Below are 21,486 nucleotides of genomic sequence, written 5' to 3'. Positions count from 1 at the left end.
TTCTGCACGGAAACATGAACATCAACATCCCCTCTCTGGCAGAGATGCAGTTACTGCTCTACACGACTGTCAGAGTCGAGGGTGACCCCGGCCCAGATGAGTGCCAGTCGTTAGTCCTTCTGAGCACCCACGTTGCCCTTCTGAGGGAAGATCGAGTTTTCTATCCCCATACCCCATCTCTAAACACACCTCCTCCAGGAACACAATTTGATGTGACCAGATGCCGTGCTTTGAGCGAATTCAGGTGTGTTGTTGTTTCAGAGAAGAAGACACTGTCAACCATCGAGCTGGTCTTCTTCGCTAAGCTCCAGCCCCCACCCGACTCAAGAAGTAGGCCAGCCAGGCACTTTGAAGAAGCCCAGAGCATCCACTTGTTCGCTGGCACCCTGGGTCTTCAGGGCAGCCAGAATGTGGCGCCCGAGGTCTGGAAACTGACCCTCAGCTCTCAGGACGAGACTCTGTGGCTCATTTCACATTTGACAAGGCTTGAGGGAGGAAACTTGTAAAAATTTTCTGCATGTTTTTGGGAGATTTTTAAATAAAATAAACAATATGAGAAGAATCAAGGACTGAGAATATCTCTGTGTAGCTAATTGATTCGAAATTGGAAAAATGCGGACCTCCAAAATAGAAAATGTAAATATTCTAAATAGCTACGATGAAAGAAAAATAGGGACTAGCAGAGCACTGATAACATCTCTTTATCACCACCCTGCATCATTTGCTTAAACCTCAGCCTTGTAAATTTGGGTCTGCCTCATTATTTGTGAGGTGATTAAAGCATTTCTGATTGTTTTTGGCTTCATGTCGCTTGTAGTATGGTGGCTTGGACTCTGTCTGCTGGATTCCGGCAGGCTAATTTGTGCTGCTTGAAAAAGTGCCCAATTGGCAGTGACCTTCACTGACATCCTCCGTTTTTGTCATGATTAGGACAGCTCTGTAGCAGAGCACACCAGTAATGCATCAAGCTTCCTGGAAGGACCCAGGAATTTAAAACACGCTCCCCTCACTCTAACACATAGAATGGAGACCGCACCACAGGCCCTGCGGTGTCTTCTTCCTCAGTTAATTGCCTTTTCCTTCCTCCTCAGATTTTTTGACTATTGCTTTCCAACCCATGTGATTTCAGCTCATTTGTTGATTTAGTTTTGACTACCCTTTGCCCTATGCCACATGCCCCCCACATGCCAGTTCTTTCTCGAGCTTTTTTCTGTCCTCAAAAGGCTCTTCATCTTCAAGTCTTTTTCTCACAGCTCCTTCATGCGATCTTATCAGCTGTATGGTCACCTCAGAAGGCCTTCAGCACTTTCTCCTGGCTGCCCTCCCTTTCTGCCTCCCGTCTCACCCTTCATCACTCATAACCTCTGACTGAGATGTTCTCTTGGCCTCCCTTCCGAGACGAGTCACGCCCATAGCGGCCTCAGGTACATCTCTCTTCACAAAGTACCATCTGGTACTCAGCTGCCCTCCTTCTCTGTGAGAGGCTTGCTCTGCTGAGCTCCAGAGTCTGAGAAGGAAGGAGGTGTTTCTTCACGGCTCCATCCTCCCTCTCCCACTAACAGCCTGGATCATGTCAAGCTCATGGTAGCTACTCAGCGAATGTCGCAGGCAGTTGAACGAAGTGATTCCACAGAGCCATTTATTTTATCCCTGGCATGGAGGGGCCATTCTTTGTCATAGCCCCCCTCTTCATTTCTACTCCTAATCGATGAGAGAGTCCGTGTCAAAGCTTAGCCCATCCCGAAACTCATCGTCTCCCTTTGGGCAGGAAGTACAGACCTTCCCTCTTTCCCCATCAGAGTTAACGAGCTACTTAATGGCTTCTCTGCTCATCATTAATTTTCCTCTAACCAGGTCAGGGGCAGTGGACAGGAAAGGGCAGGAAACTGGAGAGCACATTAGGGTACAGACACTAGCGGCTGCTGCCTTGTCTGCAGTAACCAAGTGGGGGCTTTTTGCCTTTTTGAGGCAATAGAATTCAGATGTTTTTAAGTGGAGCCTGTTTTTGTCACCCCTCCCTCAACCCCGTACACACACACACACACACACACACACACACACACTCTATTGCCTTATGCATGAAGGGTCTTGAATCTCTGATGAGGACATTGTTAAAATTAGTTAGCTAGTCACATTCCTGGCTTGAAGATCTTCTATTGTAGAAGAAATTTCTCAAATGAACCATAGTAGTCTTCTAATATCTTATCAATAATTTTTACCTAATTTCAAATTTTTTTGCCTTTTTCAGCAAATACTTTCTTAAAAATTGCCCCATTGAGTATTTTCTCAAATATCCTTGACCAGAAGAACAGAATTAATGCTCATGAAGAGCAAACAGAGTGAAATTTAAGATGTCAGCAGAGGGATGCTGTAGTTGTAAAAGAAACCGTACATAAACAGTACAAAAATTTTAACAAAGAGTGAAAAATATTAGGCTCGCTTTTCTTCCGTAGGTTAAAAAAGACAAAATTCTACCAGGTTTTGAGTTATGGTCTTTAATAATGTCCATAGATGGAGCGTGCAGCCAATATGAGCATTGCATGAAGTCGTATAATTCATTATAAACTTCTTTAGTCTGCTTTATGATCCAGGCAGACCACAATGAGGATTACAGTCAGATCTCACTACACCATAGAAGCAGCCTCCAGCAATTCAAATTTTACATGTTTGTTCTCTCACCGAAGCACACTTTTTACCTTGAGATCAAATATGGTCCCTGATACGAAAATTTGACTTACTATCCATGAAGTAAGTACTAAGGTTGTCCTACCTTAGGTTGTCCCTGGAGAAGCCAGGGGAGTAGTATTTGTGCCATTACCCACTGTGGCTTCAATCCTGGAGGCCTCCCTCCGTCTCCATCTGGTGCATTCTTTAGTAGAAGTTCTGAGCCCGTGACACTCCTGTAGGGAGCAGGTGTGAGCGTCTCCATATCCAGCCTAATGCGGGGTCTTCTCAGTTATAATGAATTCCTGCATCAGGGGGAAAAAAAAAAAAGGTTCATACATACTTTGTTATGTGGCATTGCTATTGTTGTCCTGTGGGCATAAACATTTACGTTGTGGAACTTGTTAATGCATTCTAGACAACACCTCTTTGAGTACTTTGAAACGGTGATTTCATCTGAATTTGATTAAAATCCATTTTCCTCACAGCTGCCTGTTGTACAGACTTGTGGTTGGCAGGGTGAATTTATTTAGTCTTTGTTGAAAAACATTTCAAAACCGTTTGTCTTCCCTTTCTCATTACTCAAAAAAATGTAAGTGCATCCTTTGGAGAGAATACTTCTGCCTCCCAGCAGTAGTAATTACGGTAATTTTTATTTACATTCTTTTTCCTAAATGATTTCAAGTTTTGAATGAAACATAGATTAGAGCACTTTTATTAATGCTTCTTTGAAGGGCAGTCAGTCTTACTGGTTAGATCAGTTTCTAGTGAGGTTATTTTGTTAATTTAGTTACACAGCCTCTAGGATGCCTCTTAGTTCTGCTTCATCATTTATGATATCTTCTGCTATAGGTATTATATCAGTCAGCTATTGTCAGGTGACTTCCCCCCAAATTTAGTGGCATAAAAACAAAAGCTCTCATTTCTTACTGCTGGTTTGTAAGTAGGTTGAGGTGGCTTTACCGTGGGCTCCAGGTGACCTGCAGTTCAGATGGGGTTAGTCTGCTCAAGATGTCTCATTTTGAGGTCTGTGCTGAAGGGTCAGTGGCCATCCTTATGATGACAGAAGCACAAAAGATATGGCTGTGTCATGGCTGCCAGTGTCCTATTGGTCAACACAAGTCACGCAGCCAAGTCCAAAGTCGGAGATCGACAAACACTCCGTCCACCAAGAAGCCATGGCAACACTGGACATATGCTGCTACTGTAAGGAAGAGAAAAATCGGGACCAGTAGTTCAGTCCACCATGGATATTTTATGTCTTGGGCTCTTATTTAAAGTAAAAATTCAGATAAAACTACAGGACTTCTCCCCAAAGGAAGTATTCAGGTACTGGGGAGAACATAGGTCACAGGACATTTCAAGTTACTTAGTTCAAGTGGCTTTCCGGTTCATTCTTTTTTGACACCTCCAGGCTGATCACTGCCTGCCACTGAGCAGTTCGACACTGGGGGCTGCTCTCATTGTTAGAGCATTCTTTCCATAATCCTCATTGCTGGGATCTCCGTCTGCAGGGTCTGTCCATCCTTCACATTCTTCTGTAGCAGAATAGAACATGTCTGTTCCACAGTCTGTTTTAACCTGACCATCCTTCAAAGAAGACCGTTCTCTCTCTCACCTCCTCTGATTTTTCTTTTTTACCTCCAACACCCTTCAGTTTCTTCACTGTTTCTTATACAACATAATCTCCAAACCACCTTCATCCAATCTCTTGTTAGGATTGCACCCTTATAATTTTTTAAAGCCTTCTTTGTAAGGAATGAAACTGACTGAGTTAGTGAGAAGGAAAGGGAGTCTAATATAAATCACTCCTCCTGCCTTTTAATATCTGGTTGAAACCTTTGGTTGCTGAAGATACAGGGGATTACAGTGATAACAATCCCAACCAGCCTTTTTATTGTGGTTCACAATGGACTAAGTTCTTTCCCATATATTGCTCCTTTGAGCCCCACAATGATCCTCCTGGGATGGGTGAATTGTCATCAATCTCCACTTCATATTTAGGAGTTTTACTAGGAAAGGATCACTTGATTGAGAATTGGAATCAAACCCAGATCTTCTTACTCCAGAACATATATTCTTTCCATAGTGCCCAAGTCACTCCCTGGTCACAGTTATTCTTGACATTGTCTGGGTACTTTTTTTTATTTTTAATTGATTTATTTTTCTCTTAGAAACGACTATGCTAGGGATGAATATTTGAAAGAATTATGAAGTTGATTTTTTTCTGATTTCTAAGTTCTTTTATTGAAATTTCTAGACATTAAAAATTATTTCTTTTTTTAGGAGTTGGGTTCCCCCCCCTCCCAAAAGAATGCCCATGGAAGTTTCTTTGCAACTTCGTCGTTCCCTTTTGTGAACCTAGGTTTCCTTTTTGCTCTTTGCAGTTTTAGCTCCTATAGAAGAAAAGCTCGGATACAGTCCTAGTGTGAACATGGCACAGATAACCTTGAATGCTCAGCATTGGTCATCTAACTGAAGCTGAAATAATATGCTCCACCGACACCTGATGGAATCTTCCCCCGCTTTCCAACTTTCATTTCTCCTGGGCCTTAGAACTGAGCACAGGTTGTACCAAAACTAGGGCTCCACAAAAATCAGTGAAGATGAGGGATACTTTCATGAGTGATCAGTCACATCATAGAATTAGAAAAGAAAATACCAGGTTTTCCTTCCTGAACATCCTAAATTGTCAATATTTATGTTTGGCATAAGAGCCACTTAGCATTTTTTGCCCTGTTCTCCTTCAGTCATACTAGACCCATTCTCGAATCTTTTGAGAATTTCATCCATTTAATGGTGAGTTTTCCAGAGATAATGACCATTAAAGGGACCAGTCTTTCATGGTCTAGAGAAAGATGGTAATGTTTTTAATAGTTTCCAGTTGAAACATTCATCAGATACCTGGTCTTTCAAACTTTGAAACAATGTTGGTCACCTCAGATCTAGAAGGATGAAATCACCTATTCTGGTAAGAGTCGTGGATTAGACCCATTTGGATTTAGATCCAAACCCTTTTGGATTTGCCCTAAGGCCACTAAGGGTAAATAAGGTACTACACAAATATCTATTTCCGACAGTTTGTCATTTTCTGCTTAGTTTATCCCTAAAGATCAGTAATCAAAATGAAAGGAATACTCCTTTATTTGAAAGCCCTTATTCCTGTTTCCTCAGGCAAGTATTTTTAACTCCCGTCACTTTAAAACGAGATCGGCTTAGCGTTGTCTCTTCGTGGTCAGAGGATGCCTGTAGCATGTGTGGCCACATCCCTTAGCACACTCCACTCCAGCTCTGTGTACTCTGATTTCAGAGGCCATGTGGTATTAGCACAAGGTCCTCACAGCCGAGGCAGGTGTCCCCTTCTGGAGATGAATATAAACATGTCTTGACTCTCGACTTTATTCATAATCTGCACATGCTCACACAAGGTCTCTGTATTTTCTGCCTCTGGGGCATAAGAGGTCCTTGCTACATCATAGATCTGATTAGAACCATCAGTGTGGCCTGTGTGGTGGAAAAGAGGAGGGAGTCAAAATACCGGGTATGCTGGAAACAGAGAGAGGAGAATTGGCAGTTGTGTTAAAGCTGATAAAAAGCCAGGGTTGCCTGTGTTTAAGAAGCAAACCTTGGATATTTGGCTCTAGGAGATCATACGGCAGTCCTTAGGTCTGACCTTGTCCTAGTCAGAGCATACACTGAATTCCACCATCTGGTACATAATTAGAGTATTTAGGGGAAACGTTGATGGCTCCCTGTAGGATTGGTCCATTCTGTGCCCTCTGTGGTATGGACATTGATTCGAGTGGATGTTAACGCCACTTCCTATTAATTTCCTTAATTTGTCCCTTTTGAAGGAGACAGCCTGAGTAGGAAGAGAAGATTCTAATCTGAATATTCAAAATGGAGCCCATGTTCCACTTGCTTTCTTTGGCTAAGGACCCGACTATAGTGTTTCCCCAACAACAGAAAAGTAGCATAGTTGTTGACATAAGAGATTATTTCATTAAAAGCTACCAGAAAAATATTTTTTTGTATCTTATTTTAAAAGATATTTCTTATTTAGAGAAATATAACCCAAGTTATTCACTATGTACTTTTGCCTGACCTTTCATTTCTAAATAGAACCACTCCACAAGGCACGTAAAGTTCCTTGAAATGTCACGTGTGTTTATCCAGCTCTGCTGTAAGAGGTGCCTCTGTCCTGTCGTGTTTCTTCACCTCCTCATAAGATGTATGACCAACTTCCTTTCCAAGTCTAAGCATCTTCTTTGCCACGTGTAGGGAAACTGTGACTGATTCCAAAATAAATAGTTCCATGGGAATTTAAAAGTTCCCTTAAATAATAGGATGTAATGTGATACAGCACACGTTTACTTGTCTAGCACGAAACTCAAGATACTCAAAATATAGCTATTTTCAAATAAAAAATAAGTTTAGGAGACATTTATGTTAGTTCTCCTTCCTTTCCAGCATAAAAATGGTTTAGGAGTATGTCAGGAACCTTTCATGCCATGTCCTGAGAAGTCTACATTTCTCATAAAAGTTGACTGCAAAAAGTAGTTTCTAAAAATTACATCGCAGCAGTGGTTTGATGGAAACACATAGTTTTGATTTGTCTCTCTGTTCCTCTCTCCATAGATAAAGCTCAAATGTCTTCAGATCCCTCGCTTATTTTTCAGTTAATCATTTCTGCAGTTGTACGTTTCTCTACACTCATTAATACTTAGCTACTCTGAAATCTTTGAGACTGAAGTAAACTGTGCCTGTGGGTAGTAACAATATTTCCAGCCCCCAATATGCTATTAAATAATGGAGAGAGAAGTATCTATCTTCTCAGCAAAGGGTGCAGTTAAACGTCACTGTCTGATCCTGTGACTGGGGCAATGGCTCTTTTTTTTTTTTTTTCAAGGATTTTATTTATTTGAGAGAGGGAGCACAAGCAAGGGGAGAGGCAGAGGGAGAAGCAGGCTTCCTGCTGAGCAGGGAACCCAATGAGGGGCTCAAGCCCAGGGTCCTGGGATCACAACCTGATTTAGGCGAGTGACATAGATATTATAAGATTTAGCTGAGCAACATAAACATTACAAGATCCAGTTCTTCCCAGATAAATGGTCCCTATTTCATTCATGCACCCATTTACGCAAATTTGTAAATTATCCAACGCATGGCTTTTTTTTCTTAAAAGGATCAGTGAGCTCAAACTTTAAGCAGCTTTCCTTTCATTAGGGGTTGATTTTGCGATTATAAAATTCTTAGAGAACTTTCCAGTCTTAAAATGTCTGTGTAGTAACCAGACCACCAGTTTCAGTCTTATCCCACTTAGAATGTTGACTTACAAAAAGGGAAAGTGAAGTTGGCTAACTTTAGAATGTAATCCATCTGGAGTGGAAAAACCAAATCTTTGTTCGAAATTTGATGCAGCTGAGAAAAACTAAAGGTCTTAGAAACTACAGAGACTTTGTAGAAGTTATTTTATTTTGTATTCCCAGGACCTAAACTTCTGCATGGCACATGGTGGGTGCTCAGTAAGAGATACCAGTGTTTGATTGTATACCCAAAGGGTGCCTATAAGAGAAGGCACTCAGGAGGTTAAAATTAAGACTCCCTTGCTTAGTTAATAATACATCTGGATATTTTTGGCTGCAGCTCTTCCTCAGTAAAAGTCATGGCATTTAGATAGCCATGTGTTTATTCATAGTTTTTCTTACTCAGTGCCCCATCACAAATTTCTTTTTTTATTTAAATTTTTTTATTTTAATTCCAGTTAGTTAACATCCAGCATTATATTCACTGCAGGTGTACAATATAGTAATTCGACAGTTCCATACATTACCTGGTGCTCATGATGGCACGGACACTCCTTAATCCCCATCACCTCGTTCATCCATCCCCCTACCTGCCTCCCCTCTGGTAACCATTAGATCGTTCCCTATAATTAGGAATCGGTTTCTTGCTCTTTCTGTCTGTCTCTCTCATTTTTTCCATTTGCTTATTTGTTTTGTTTCTTAAATTCCACATAAGCATGAAATCATAAGATATTTGTCTTTCTCTGACTTATTTCACTTAGCATAATATGGTCTGGCTCCATCCATGTTGTTGCAAATGGCAAGATTTTTGTTCTTTTTTATGACTGAGTATTGTATACCTACATCATGTCTTCTTTATCCATTCCTCAGTCATTGGACACTTGGCCTGCTTCCATAGCTTGGCTGTTGTAAATAAGGATGCTATAAACCCCCATCACAGATTTCTAATCCTGCTGGAATTATCAGTTTACTTGTCAGTCTCCCTCTAACCAGAAGTTCCCCAGGGCAGGACACTGTTATGTTCACAGCTGGGTTCCCACTGTATAGAAGAGATTTGCTGAATACTGTGCCCATTTCCATAGGCATGAGACTGAAGCGCAGAGAGGGTGGGTGGGTGACTTTTAGGCTCAGATAAAGTCCTAATGCTAGAATTTGATTCTGGGTCTTCTCTTTCCACTCTCCGCGTCTTTGACATGACTTACCCGTGGGATCCCAAGTGATATTTCAGGGATGCCCATAATGGTAGAGGTTCAGGACTGAGTATTTATGCTCGATGCTATTATCCACACCTTTTTAAGAACCCATAATACATGCGATAATACATCGCTCCTCATGAATTTACCTTCCTCCTTCTTCCTTTTCCTCATTCTAACCTCTTGGGACAGAGAGAGCACCTCATCAAATGAGCTGTGGCGTTAGCCTTTGGGTGTAACTGGTTGAAAGGGTGAAGTCCTAAGGCCGAGTGCATGGGTTTGATTTCTCAACTAGTATCACCAGTTGTTGGCTTCAGCTCCAGACTGCAGCATTCCTCTCTGCTGAGGGCATTCTCCCACAGCTGCCAACTTCGAGCTCCAAACTCACACACACTACAACCATTGGATTTCCCAAGTGACTGTGGCACATCTGGCGAAGAGATTATGTTCCTACTTAAAAATGTAGCTATTACGTATGGCATAGAAGATTTTTGGGGCTTGGGGAGCAGGGCAAGAACTTCATGGCTCAGCCATAGAGACACTTCTTAACAGTAAACATGCTCTTTGGAAATAAATAAAACCACTGATTTATTTCTCTTCCTTTTCACCCTTCGAAGAGATACACATATTCCACGTTTCAGGAAATGTCCACCTTTACAGTAATTTGGAAACATACTGTCAGTGAACCAAAAGGTCTTTGGCGGTGCACATGTTGAGAAATTCTTTTTTCTAAAGAATTTCCCCTGGGGTCTTTGACATTGGGGACAGCTAAATAGGTGTACCATTGTGATAAAATTAATGTTTCTTGTTTTGTGTGACTGGTCACGCAGGGAAAAAATTAGATGCTCTAGAAGGCTTTGGTTAACTTTGTAGCATGCCAAAATATTGGCAGTGTCAGTAGACGAAAGCAGCAGTCTGAGCCCCATTGTACACCTCTGTGTCATCCAGAAACTCGAGCTTTCGTTCACACAGCTAGGTTGGGTCTTCCATGGTACACCCAGCTCAGGATCCAGGACCACAGTAAGTAAGTTTGACTGCAGAATCGTGGAGTTTCCTTCTTAAATTCTGTGTATGTTGCAATGTTCATGAGCTGACTCTATCTCAGATGGACGAAAAATTTCCTGATGGCAGTAAAGCAGTTGGTGGAGGTGGGCTGAAAGGCGTCATGGTGCACAGGTGGGCACTTGGTTAGCCTGAGTTAGAATCCTAGCTCTTACCCCTGCCTCCTTCATATTATCTCGACTCTCATCTGATAAAGAGGGTTCAGTAATGGTTAATACCTCACGGGGGATCGTGAGAATTAAAGGAAATGATGCATATAAACTCTTCGGCACAGTTCTTGGTATACAGTAAGTATTTAATACATGCTAACTATAATTATGATAATCATTTTATTATGGCTACTGCTTTAAAAACATATTTTCTTGTGTTATCTAAAGCCCCAGGTTAGTGCAAATGATAAGGATTGTTCAGAGATTCCCACCCATTTATACTCAAGGGAACTCATTTTGAAGATTTATTTTTTTTCATAATGCTGCCTTCTCAAACCCCTCTGGCTTCCTACCGTCCAGACCATAAATATTTGTCAGAGCCAGGTTGATTACTAATCATATGAAGCCTAAAGAAAATACTTGGTATTTATTTTAATTGTGGTTTAAAGAGCTTTCTGTACTATATAGGCATATAAAATGCCTTGAAGTTAAAAATGAAGTAAATTTGAATAAGATCTCCAGCTTTTGGAGCTTTATGTACAGCAATCTGATAGTCTGTGAAGAAAAAAGAAGTTTGTCAGATGATCAAGACTTTTCAGAAAAGAGTCTGGTTTACACTGATTTTTTTAAAAGTCGGGATATGTAATCTGTCTCTTTTTTCACTTGTTCTTATAAATTGGAAGGAACTTCAAAGCCAACCAACATTTGAAGTGCTTTTGCCCTAATTTCTTGGAATAGTATACCTAAAGAAATGGTCCTTTGTGATGAGAGAGACTTAGCATTTCTCTTTCAAAGGAAGCCATCATTTTTCTAAATAAACTCTACTAGTTTGATGCTCTCTTCTCTGCTTGAAACACATTTTCTCCCGCCTGCCCAAGCAGGGTATTTGCTGAGGAGTGATCTCGGTTTCTCTTTGTTCTCCCTATCTGATGTGCCTTTGATAGAGGATGGTTTCTCGCTCTTTGGGAGCAAATCCAGACGACCTGAAGGACCCAATTAAAATTAGTATTCCACGCTATGTGCTGTGCGGGCAAGGGAAGGACGAGCACTTCGAGTTTGAGGTCAAGGTAAGTGCCCCTTCTTTACTCTTCTGGAGGAATGAAGGCTTGAAGCTCCCAGGGCTTTCTCTGTCTTTTTTTTTTTTCCCCCCATAAAGGGAGATGAAGCTACATGTGAACAACTTGTTTTGTAACATATTGATCATGCCCTCCTACAAAGTGGCCTGTGCCAAGTCTAGACTGTAGCACATGGAGAGGTTATCCCATAGAAGGTGGTGGTGGTTGGGGAGTCAGGCAGACATGGAATAAAGTTCTGGTCACTTGCCAGTCTGGCAAGTAGGGTGACCAACCCTTGTTGGTTATGTAGGAGTTTTTGCTGTCGGCATTGGAAATGCCACACCCTGCAAAACCATTAGGTGCCAGTTGAAACATGACAGTCAGTCACCTTATCCCTGGGCTTAAGCTCGATTTTCTTATCTATACATATGGGAATAATAATGTTTATGTTACAAGGATATTAGCTAACATAAAATGCTGAGTCTAGTATCTGGTATATAATAATAAGTTATAACCATTTGCTTTTATTACTACTGCTGTTTTTTTGTTATTTCTGTTATTATTAATTTAGGAAGCTTTCCTAATCCATTTTAGGCTTTATTTGATTTATGCGACTTTTCAGGAAGAGATGTGCCTGCTTCCTTACATCAGACTTTCCGAAATAATGACTTCATCTTATTCCTAATTTAGTTCCATTAACTCATAACACTTCATTAAATATTGCTGGATGCTCTCCCCTCCTCAAGGAATTAATGATGAGTCACCCTTCTTTATTTTCAAGCATAGGTGAGGTTATTGATGTAATGACGTCCACTAGGGTCGTAGTCTACAGCTGCATGAGGGTGTTCTTGGAGGTGAACCTCCAGACTGGGACCTGGATGCTGAGGTCTTCAGGCTCTGACTCTGCTACATTTCATTGAGTGACCCTGAGTCTTCACTTTCTCAGAGTCTCGGTTTTCTCATTGGTAGAATGGGGAAATTGGATCACACCAGTGGTTTCCAAATTTCTTCTCAACAAAGACATTTTTTCAGCAGATACTAATGAGGAAGGGCACTGCAGAAAGCGGACCAACATGGAGCTGTTGTGGGGAGGGAGGGCAGAGGGAGCCTGAAGCCAGCCACCCCCCGCACCCCGCAACTCCCCAGCCACCGATCACACCCCTGGGCCCTTGGGATCCTTCTTTCCCTTTAGGCATGCATGTTCTTTCAGTCTTCCTGGAGAAACAATGCAAATGAGTCTTCGAATAAATCAAGCTCCCAGATTCTTATTTCTATATACTGTTTTCCTTTTTATTTTTTAAACCTAGGCATTAGTTTATTTGAGGTTCCTGTTGAGAGTACATGTTCTCTGGGTGGTGGTGGTGGTGGTCGTGGTCGTGGTGGTGTTTTGATCTTTACTGGCCAGATTGTGTGGTTTCTTTTTTTTTTTTTTTCTCTCCATTTTTAATTTTTTTTTCCAATTTATTTATTTTCAGAAAAACATTATTCATTATTTTTTCACCACACCCAGTGCTCCATGCAAGCCGTGCCCTCTATAATACCCACCACCTGGTACCCCAACCTCCCACCCCCCCGCCACTTCAAACCCCTCAGACTGTTTTTCAGAGTCCATAGTCTCTCATGGTTCACCTCCCCTTCCAATTTACCCAAATTCCCTACTCCTCTCTAACACCCCTTGTCCTCCATGCTATTTGTTATGCTCCACAAATAAGTGAAACTATATGATAATTGACTCTCTCTGCTTGACTTATTTCACTCAGCAGTGGGTTAAGCCGCTGCCTTCAGCTCAGGTCATGATCTCAGGGTCCTGGGATCGAGTCCCACGTCGGGCTCTCTGCTCAGCGGGGAGCCTGCTTCCTTCTCTCTCTCTGCCTGCCTCTCCATCTACTTGTGATTTCTCTCTGTCAAATAAATAAAAATGTGTGGTTTCTTATTCAAATGTTATGCCATGTCTGTGAACTAGTACTTCTCATTGCCCCTAACTTAAAGCCTAATTCCTGCTCAGTTTCTTTTCTGTCATTTGAAATTGTGTGTGTGTGTGTGTGTGTAGAGCTCCCTTTGTACATACATGTTATGTTGATATTTATACATATATAAAAATAATTTCTGAAGGTGTATGTGTTAATCCCATATATTTTTAAAAGATTTTATTGATTGGAGAAAGAATGAGAGAGAGAGCATGAGAGGGGAGAGGGTCAGAGGGAGAAGCAGACTCCCCACTGAGCAGGGAGCCCAATGCAGGATTCGATCCTGGGACTCCAGGAACATGACCCGAGCCAAAGACAGCCGCTTAACCAACTGAGTCACCTAGGTGCCCCTAATTCCATCTTTTTAATTAGAGGGTGAAGACTGGCTTTTACCAGCTCAGAATTTGAACTCTCCTCAACAGAAAACTCACAGCCCTGGAGGACATGTTTTGTTGATGCATAGATATATTTTATTATTTAAAACTTTTTTTAAAGGTTTATTTATTTGAGAGAGAAAATGAGTGAGAGTGCAGGGAAGGACAGAGGGAGATGGAGAGGATCTCAAGCAGATTCTCTGCTGAGTGTAGAGCCTGTCACGGGGCTCCATCTCATGGCCCTGGGATCATGACTGGAACCAAAACCGAGAGTTGACTGCTTAATGGACTGAGCCACCCAGGTGCCCCAAGATATATTTTATTTTAACAGATAAGTATGTTAATAAAATATAACTATTAAATTGATTTCATGCATAAAAGATAAGACATGGATAAAGAGGGTACTTAATTGATCTAGTATGATCTCACTTTTATGTGGAACCTGAAAAACAGCCCATGTTCACAGATACAGACAACAGATAGGTCATTGCTTATCTGTAGGCGGGGTGGGGGGGGTGAGATGGGTACAGGTGGTCTAAAGTTATAAAATATGTCCTGAGGATGTCACTATAGATCGCAGTTATAGTTAATAATGCTGTATATTTGAAAGTTGCTGAGAGTAAATCTTAAAAAGTTCTCATCATAAGAACAAAAAAATGTAACCATTCCTGTGTGGTGAGGGAGATTCGCAAGACTTAGGAGGTGATCATTTAACAATATATAAAAATGGCGAGTTATTACATTATACACCTGAAACTAATATGTTGTTAACCAGTTATACTTCAATAACTCAAAAAAAGAAAAGAATTAGAACAAAAGCTGAGTTGATTCAAATAAAAATTGCAAGCAAATCGTAGGTCAAGCCATATCAGATCTGGCCAAAATCGTGAAGATGGTACTGTGAAGGCGGTTAGAGAACCCAGATACAGAAAATCATGTAGAACCTTTCAAAATCTCGGCTTCCACCTCAGAATATATAAAATCCAAATCCAAAGTGTTCAGCTTTCTTTGAACATAGCAAACCCAAGTTCTGAGAGCATGTCATTGTCTTGCTCCCTTTTTGTACTTATCAGGTGCTGTAATCAGCACCAGGAGAGGCCCGTGAGCATTTGCCTGGAGAATCCCCAGTTCTCTGTGCAGGAAGGGCCACCAGACACATTTGCAGGTAAGTGTGTGGAGCATCTCACATTCTCCTGGGGATACTCAGACACAGAAGTCTCAGGGCCTCGGTACTAGAAACAAACATGACCCAAATGTACAGTCCCTCTCTTGAACAAAACAAAAATGGCTATGCCCAGCTAACACATAGCTGTTGGGGTAGTGCTGGGGGTGCCGATGTCCGTTCAGGTTCCGCCAGTTAATCTCCACAAGAGACTAACTGTAGAGTAGGGACAAAGACACCTGCCCGGCTGGGCTGGTGTGAGCAGCATTTGAATGTAGGTGTATAAAGTGCTTAGAATGGCACCTGCCACTTCCTAAGTGCTGGATGAGTGTTTGTTCAAAAAAAAAAGGCAAATTTTGTATTTATTTATTTTTTAATTTAACTTTATTTTTTCAGTGTTCCAAGATTCATTGTTTATGCACCACACCCAGTGCTCTATGCAATACGTCCCTCCTTAATAAGATTTTATTTATTTACTTGAGAGAGGGAGAGAGAGAGCGAGAATGGGAGGAAGGGAGAGGGACAAGCAGACTCCATGCTCATCGAGGAGTCAGACGCAGGGCTCGGTCCCACAACCCTGAGATCATGTTCTGAGATGAAATCAAGAGTCAGATACTCAACTAAGTTACGCAGATGCCCCATAAAAAACAAGTAAATTTTTAAAAAGCCTGGGGACTGAGTGAGATTTAACCCTTGGAATCCTCTTAATGACTTCTGATAACAGTTATGTCTGAGAATTTTCGACTTTTTTTTTTTTTCAGTTTGAAATTGAATTTTAAATTTTGAATTTTAAAATTGAGTATGGGGGCTCCTGGGCACCTAGGCGGCTCATGCAGTTAAGCGACTGACTCTCAGTTTCAGCTCAGGTCATGATCTCAGTGTCATGAGATTGAGCCCTGGGTCAGGATCCACATTTAGTGTGGTGACTGCCTGGGACTCTCTCTCTCTCCCTCCGCCCCTCCCCTCCTGCACTCGCTCTCTCCCTCTCTCTCCAACGAATAAATAAATCTTTTTTTTTTTTTTTTAAGATTTTATTTATGTGACAGAGTGTGCGCACACGCACAAGCAGGGGGTGGGAGGGCAGCAGGCAGTGGGAGTAGCAGACTCCCCACTGATCAGGGAGGCAGGCGCGGGGCTTGATCCCAGAACCCTGGGATCATGACCCAAGATGAAGGCAGACACTTAACAAACTGAGCCACCCAGGTGCCCTGAATAAATATACCTTTAAAAACAATTAAGTATGACAGCCTTTTCCATCCATTATCTGATTATATGGTACATTGGCAATGTTTTCTAGAACATACAGTCACACTTATGGTAACAGTTTGGCTACTATTCAAGTCTTTTCTTGGTGAACCAGTGGATGTAAGGTGGTTAAGGTAAAAAGTATTTTTTTTTTAAGTTTATTTAGTTTTAGACCTTCTTTGAAGGAAAGTCTGATGTTAATGTATATAGATATTTTATACTATTACACTTCAAACTTCAGAAAAATCTTTGCTGCTTCTTTTTTTAAACAAAAATCAATTTCTTTTTTCTACCCTTTCCCCTTGATGGTCTTAAAGGTCTCCTGGGGTCCTGAATGCACCTGGCAACACTCTGTGATCAGCAGGGAAGGGTCTTGACATCTGGTATTAGACCCCCGTTGACTGTATAACTTGCTGGTGGTTGCTGCCAGTTCACTTAAAGGGCCAAGCTGACCAATGAACACACAGGACCCCCTGGGTGCAAGTCTCTATGAGCTGAATTTGCAGGCCCCAGAGAGGGGACTGGGAAGGGGCACTCAGTCGTGTAGCTGCCCAGAGTCTCTCCACTTCTCCCTCACCCTTCCTGTTCCCTCTGCCTGCCTTTGCTGAGATAGAATTTATTAGTTATTCAAGTCATGCCTTCTTGTAATCCCTAGTGGGATAGCTCTCGTTGGATTGTTCGTGGCTGGATGAATAGTTGTAGTCATGGTTAAGGTACTATTTGAGGTCAGGTACAGGGAGTGGGATTTTGGGGGAGGAAGGGAGACAGCAGTGGTTCTCAAATGCTCATCTTCTGATCCCTGATCTGTCCCATGGAGGTTCCCATTACTGGGCTTTAAAATGAGAAAAACTGTGTTTTTCATTAAACCAGAATTTAATATTTAATTTAAAAAGACTGTCTTTTTGTATCTTCTTTATTGAGGGACTAAAAACAGCTTTATTTTATGGAGTAGCTATGAAAATAGATATATAGTGTTTTGTTTTTTGGTCACATTTAATTTTTTCAGTCAACTTTGTTAAGGCGTAATTTACATACAGTGAAGTGCACACATTTTAAGTGTACTTTGATGAGTTTTGGCATACCTACCCCCATGTAGCCAGTACCCCTATCAGGACTTCAGACTTTTCATCATTCCAGAAAGATTCTTGGGCCCCTTTATATTTAGCGCCCCTGCCCAGCCTCTGGGTGAGCTCTGAGCTGCTTTCTGTAACCACAGATGACTTGTGCCTCTTCTAGCACACCATGTAAATGGGACCGGGCAGCATTTACTCCTTTGTGTCTGGATGCTTCTGTGTAGTCTGATGTGCTGGAGATTCATCTCTGTATTTGACTATAACAGAAATTTGTTTCTTTTTATTGCTACATAGCATCCCTCCTATGGATATATTACGGTTTGTGGAATGGTGTTTGTCTTAATGTCCTTATTTGACGCCACAGAAGGTTGTCATCTCTGTGATGCACTCCTTCCATCCCCCACCTCCTTATTTTACTGATCCTTGAAGGTCACGTGCTTGGGCATCCCAGGGTGAGGGCATCCATTCCCGTGGCCCTTTCAGTGATCCCTCCCAGCAGGTCACAGGAATACAAACCCTCTGGGACCATCCACATTCTCGCCAAGAGATATATGTCTTTCTGACTTCTGTCAGAGATGGATGGAGAAGTGGGGGGTGGTGCCAGTCTGGCTGCTGTCTGAGAAGCTGAGTATGGTTGAATGTCACCTGCTGGCCAGCAGAAGGTGCCTGTCAGGAGTGTGCTGGCCCTGAACCATGGCCGGCACAGGTTATCCCGCCGACCGGACTACTGCAGCCGTCTTAACACCCCGGCATCAAATGCTTGTCCACGATTGATACAGGAAATTAGTTACAATTGTGTTACAGTTGCCATTTTCAGTGAGTCAAGACCAGAGTGGAGAGAATTTAATTTATTTTTTTTTTGAGAATTTAATTTTTAAGTTATATTTCATCAGGATACAAAACGGAAATCTTGTGGTTAAATTCAACAGAGGCTGGCATACTCTTACGTTCAAGAAATAAGCTGGTGTTTCTAGCATTGTTTTAAACTCTCTGCCATTTATCTTATGTATTAATATTATAGTGTAAAAAACATAAGCCAACACTGTTTGTTTGTTTTAATATTTTGTTTCCTGATAGTTTTTATTCCTGTAAAAACTGTAGGTGATCTTACCAGGAGATTGCCTTCCTGTCTGCTTCCCAGAGTGGGGACTTCTGCAGTAGGATCCCTCCCCTCCCACCCATTCCCTATCCTGTTACCCTGTTTCCTCCCTTCAGAACAGGTGTCACAGCCCACGGTCACATGGTTTCTTGCAGTCACTGTCGTGTTCATAGCAGGTCTTCTCTGGAGATGTAAGCCCTTGGGCCCTCATCACTGAGTCATCAGCCCTCCCACAGGCCGAAACTGGTAATGGTCACGCAGAAGAGGTCACTCAACAATATGACCCAACAAGTCCACCACTAGGTCCTCTCTCTGGTCGTCCAGGGTGGGGACTGGCAAATCAGGCTCCTGGACTGTGTCTGCGTGCAAGAGAGCCAGTGCCTGCTGCCTCCGCCCGCCTTTTCCATTCCACCCTCCCACATGCCAGGACACATCCTGGCTCTGATGGTCTCCAGCACCCATGGAGGAGTTCAGTTCTGTTCCGTTCTGCACAGAGGAGTAGCCCTCAGCCCACCCCCTGGACGCTATTCTGGGCATCCCAGCCCCTTGCTCAGGAAGCACGTGTTCTGGAGTCTTCTATAAGGAGCCCTCTGGTGCCCTAGTCATACCCTCCCATCCCCAGGCTGTTCAGGAAAGGACAGGGCCCTGCCTTTCTTCAAGTGGTGCAGGAGATAGGCCCTTTTGTGCAGAATCACTTTGGTCCACTTTAGAGCAAAGGAGCACAGGACTACATACTTTACCTCGAACACACAATGTCCAAGACCAAACTATTCCTCATTTTAGTCATCTGATTTTGGTCGAAGGTACCACAGGGACAGTCACCTCCTCTTGCCCCCAGATGTACCTCATTTTGTTCTGACTCATGGTCGGTGGCCTGAGGAGGAGAGGAGAGGCAGAGGGACCAAGGAGGCCTGAGGGCAGGGCAGAGTCATCTTGAGGAAGCCATTGGGCACAAGCCTGTAGGCTCCTGCCAGTATCGTCTGAGCGCCCTGCCCAGCTGTCCGTTCTCTGTGCTGTCACGTGAGCTTAGGTACTTTGGTCCCCCGTCTGGGCTCAGTCGGTGCTGCCCTGGAGTTGGGGAGATGCTTAATGCGAGAGCCCTTGGGTCCACCGGGCCCTCCGTAGGCAGGAGCCTCTGAAGGAGGCAGCGGGCAAAGGGCCACCTGCCAGGGCCCTTGGCGCCAGGGCCCAACAGAGTTGTGCAGCAGGATGAAGGCAGCTGGAGCAAACCAGGAGGGGCAAGGGAGGATGAGCTTTATTTTGCCCGAACGAAATTTCAAAACGTTCACTGCATTGTCACCATTTCAAACTTGGGAGATCTGACAGGGAGATCCAAATTCCCCAAGTTTATGTTAAATACCAGAAAATGTAACAACCCTGGACTGGTGTCCCAAAGGGCAGCCCTGCTTGGGGCCAAACGGTGGCTCCTCTTGGGATGGTTCCTGTGCCACAGCCTTCAGGGCTCCTGGGCAGAGGAGATCGCCTGACGGAATGGTCCACGCCCAGTCCCCACTACACATAAAGGCTCACACACTGAAAGAAGTCTCTGATCACCCAGTTTATTAAGTCAGTTTAAACAAACACAGATGCAGGAGGAGGCGGGTCAGGTAGACACGTGGAGGGTAGGGCCGGCAGGGGAGCGTCCTGCACTCTCTGAGCTCAGGGTCACCCCACATTCTCCTGCTCTGTCTCTCTTTGCCACTGCAACCTTTCCTGCTCTGCTTGCCAGGACTAGTTGTCTAGTTGCAAGTTGTCTCCGTAAACACAGGGCACCCAGAGCAGTGCACACTCGCCACATGGCAGCATGCCTGGCCGGTGGTTTGCTGTACGGCCCAGGTTATCACCTGCACTTCTTAGGTAGAGCACATGTGGATTCAGCATGGGATCAGCTCATGGTCACCAGTGGTGTTCATGCGGGGCTGAGTTAGCTGTTGGTCCTGAGCAGGCATGATCATGACCTAACACTTTCTTTCTCTAGCTAACGTTCTAATCTGTTCCCTCATATTTCTCTATTCTGTCTTTCTCTGATACGCCCAAAAGGTTTTAGGCCCTTATTTAGCGTGTCTTAGGAATTCACTTGTATCTCGCAAGCTGCTTGAGTACAGGCTCTGTTCTGTCTGAGGTTTACCTATATCCCCTAAACTGCAGCTTACTTGCTGGCAGTACTTAGCCCTTCTGATGACTTCACCCATCCTCTGTAGCGGAATTGAGAGTGCTCACGGAACTCGGAGACTCCCGCTCTACTGCCTCTGGTCCGCAGCCCCGCACTCTTGGAGCCTTTTGGCATTGTGTTCCTCACTGAACCCTGTAGGCCAGTTGAGTTTGCAACCTCTCCTCAAGGGAGGACACCGTCATCCACCCAGCACCCTCTTCGGCCCAGCCTCTTTGCCAGACATTTCCACAAATGTGCAAACTGTACCAAAATGGGGGGGGGGTATTATTTGCACTTAACAAATTGGGAAATTAGGAATGACTTGCTCAAGGCCACACAGCTAGGAGGGTGAACCAGGTACCAAATACCCATCAGATCTGAGAACTCTGAGCCATGCTGGTGCCCTTGCTTATTCATTTTAATGTGCCTTTTGCAATTTCACTACATTCTGTACTTCTTTGAAGTCAAAGCCGTATTTTAGTGTTGGTCTAAACATGGTGACCATTTCCACATCCTTGCCCAATATCTGCTGTTCTTTTTGTATGTGTTTTGATTTTTTATCTTGATTTCTGGCCAAGTTGCAGGCACTTTGTAAATTGGGGGTCTTACTGAGGCTTTGATAAACCTGGAGAATTTGATGGTGGATAGACCTGCTAGGGAGCGTGAAAAGGAAATGCCCAGAAAATTTGCAGTTTGAGAGTTGAAGCAATCACATTTATAGTCAGAGAAATTTCTCTTTATTTGGCAGAACAGAAATAAGAGCCATTCCAGTCTATTAGATAAACTACGCACACATACATCTTTTAGAAATACTCCCGACTTGATAGAATATAAATGTTCAGAAGGATTTGTGTGTTGGCATCTGAGTCTCTGCTTATTAGTAACTTGATAGATGATCTCCCTGCATGTGTATTAGCACAGCTGAGACAAATGGAGTGTTGCATAAGCCATGGTCCATCTAGATCCCAATATTTAGTTTGTGTAT

The 21,486-nt window shown here is 43.0% G+C and overlaps 1 protein-coding gene across 4 annotated transcripts in view; it reads left to right on the top strand.

Moving 5' to 3' along the window:
• The window catches only part of KIF16B (kinesin family member 16B), a 290,601-nt gene that overhangs the window by 203,687 nt on the left and 65,428 nt on the right, over positions 1-21,486 (top strand). For all 4 annotated transcript variants that reach the window (XR_006386154.1, XM_044263478.1, XM_044263477.1 and 1 more), the window contains one exon: positions 11,319-11,441. Coding sequence is in view for 3 of the 4 variants with exons in the window: in XM_044263478.1 (XP_044119413.1) it covers positions 11,319-11,441 (123 nt within the window). In the remaining variant the exon portion in view is untranslated. The remainder of the gene's footprint in view (positions 1-11,318; positions 11,442-21,486) is intronic.

Source organism: Neovison vison, chromosome 8 (assembly GCF_020171115.1).
Source record: "Neovison vison isolate M4711 chromosome 8, ASM_NN_V1, whole genome shotgun sequence".
In the NCBI taxonomy this organism is placed as follows: Eukaryota; Metazoa; Chordata; class Mammalia; order Carnivora; family Mustelidae; genus Neogale; species Neogale vison.
This window is presented reverse-complemented; position numbering and strand designations above follow the sequence as displayed.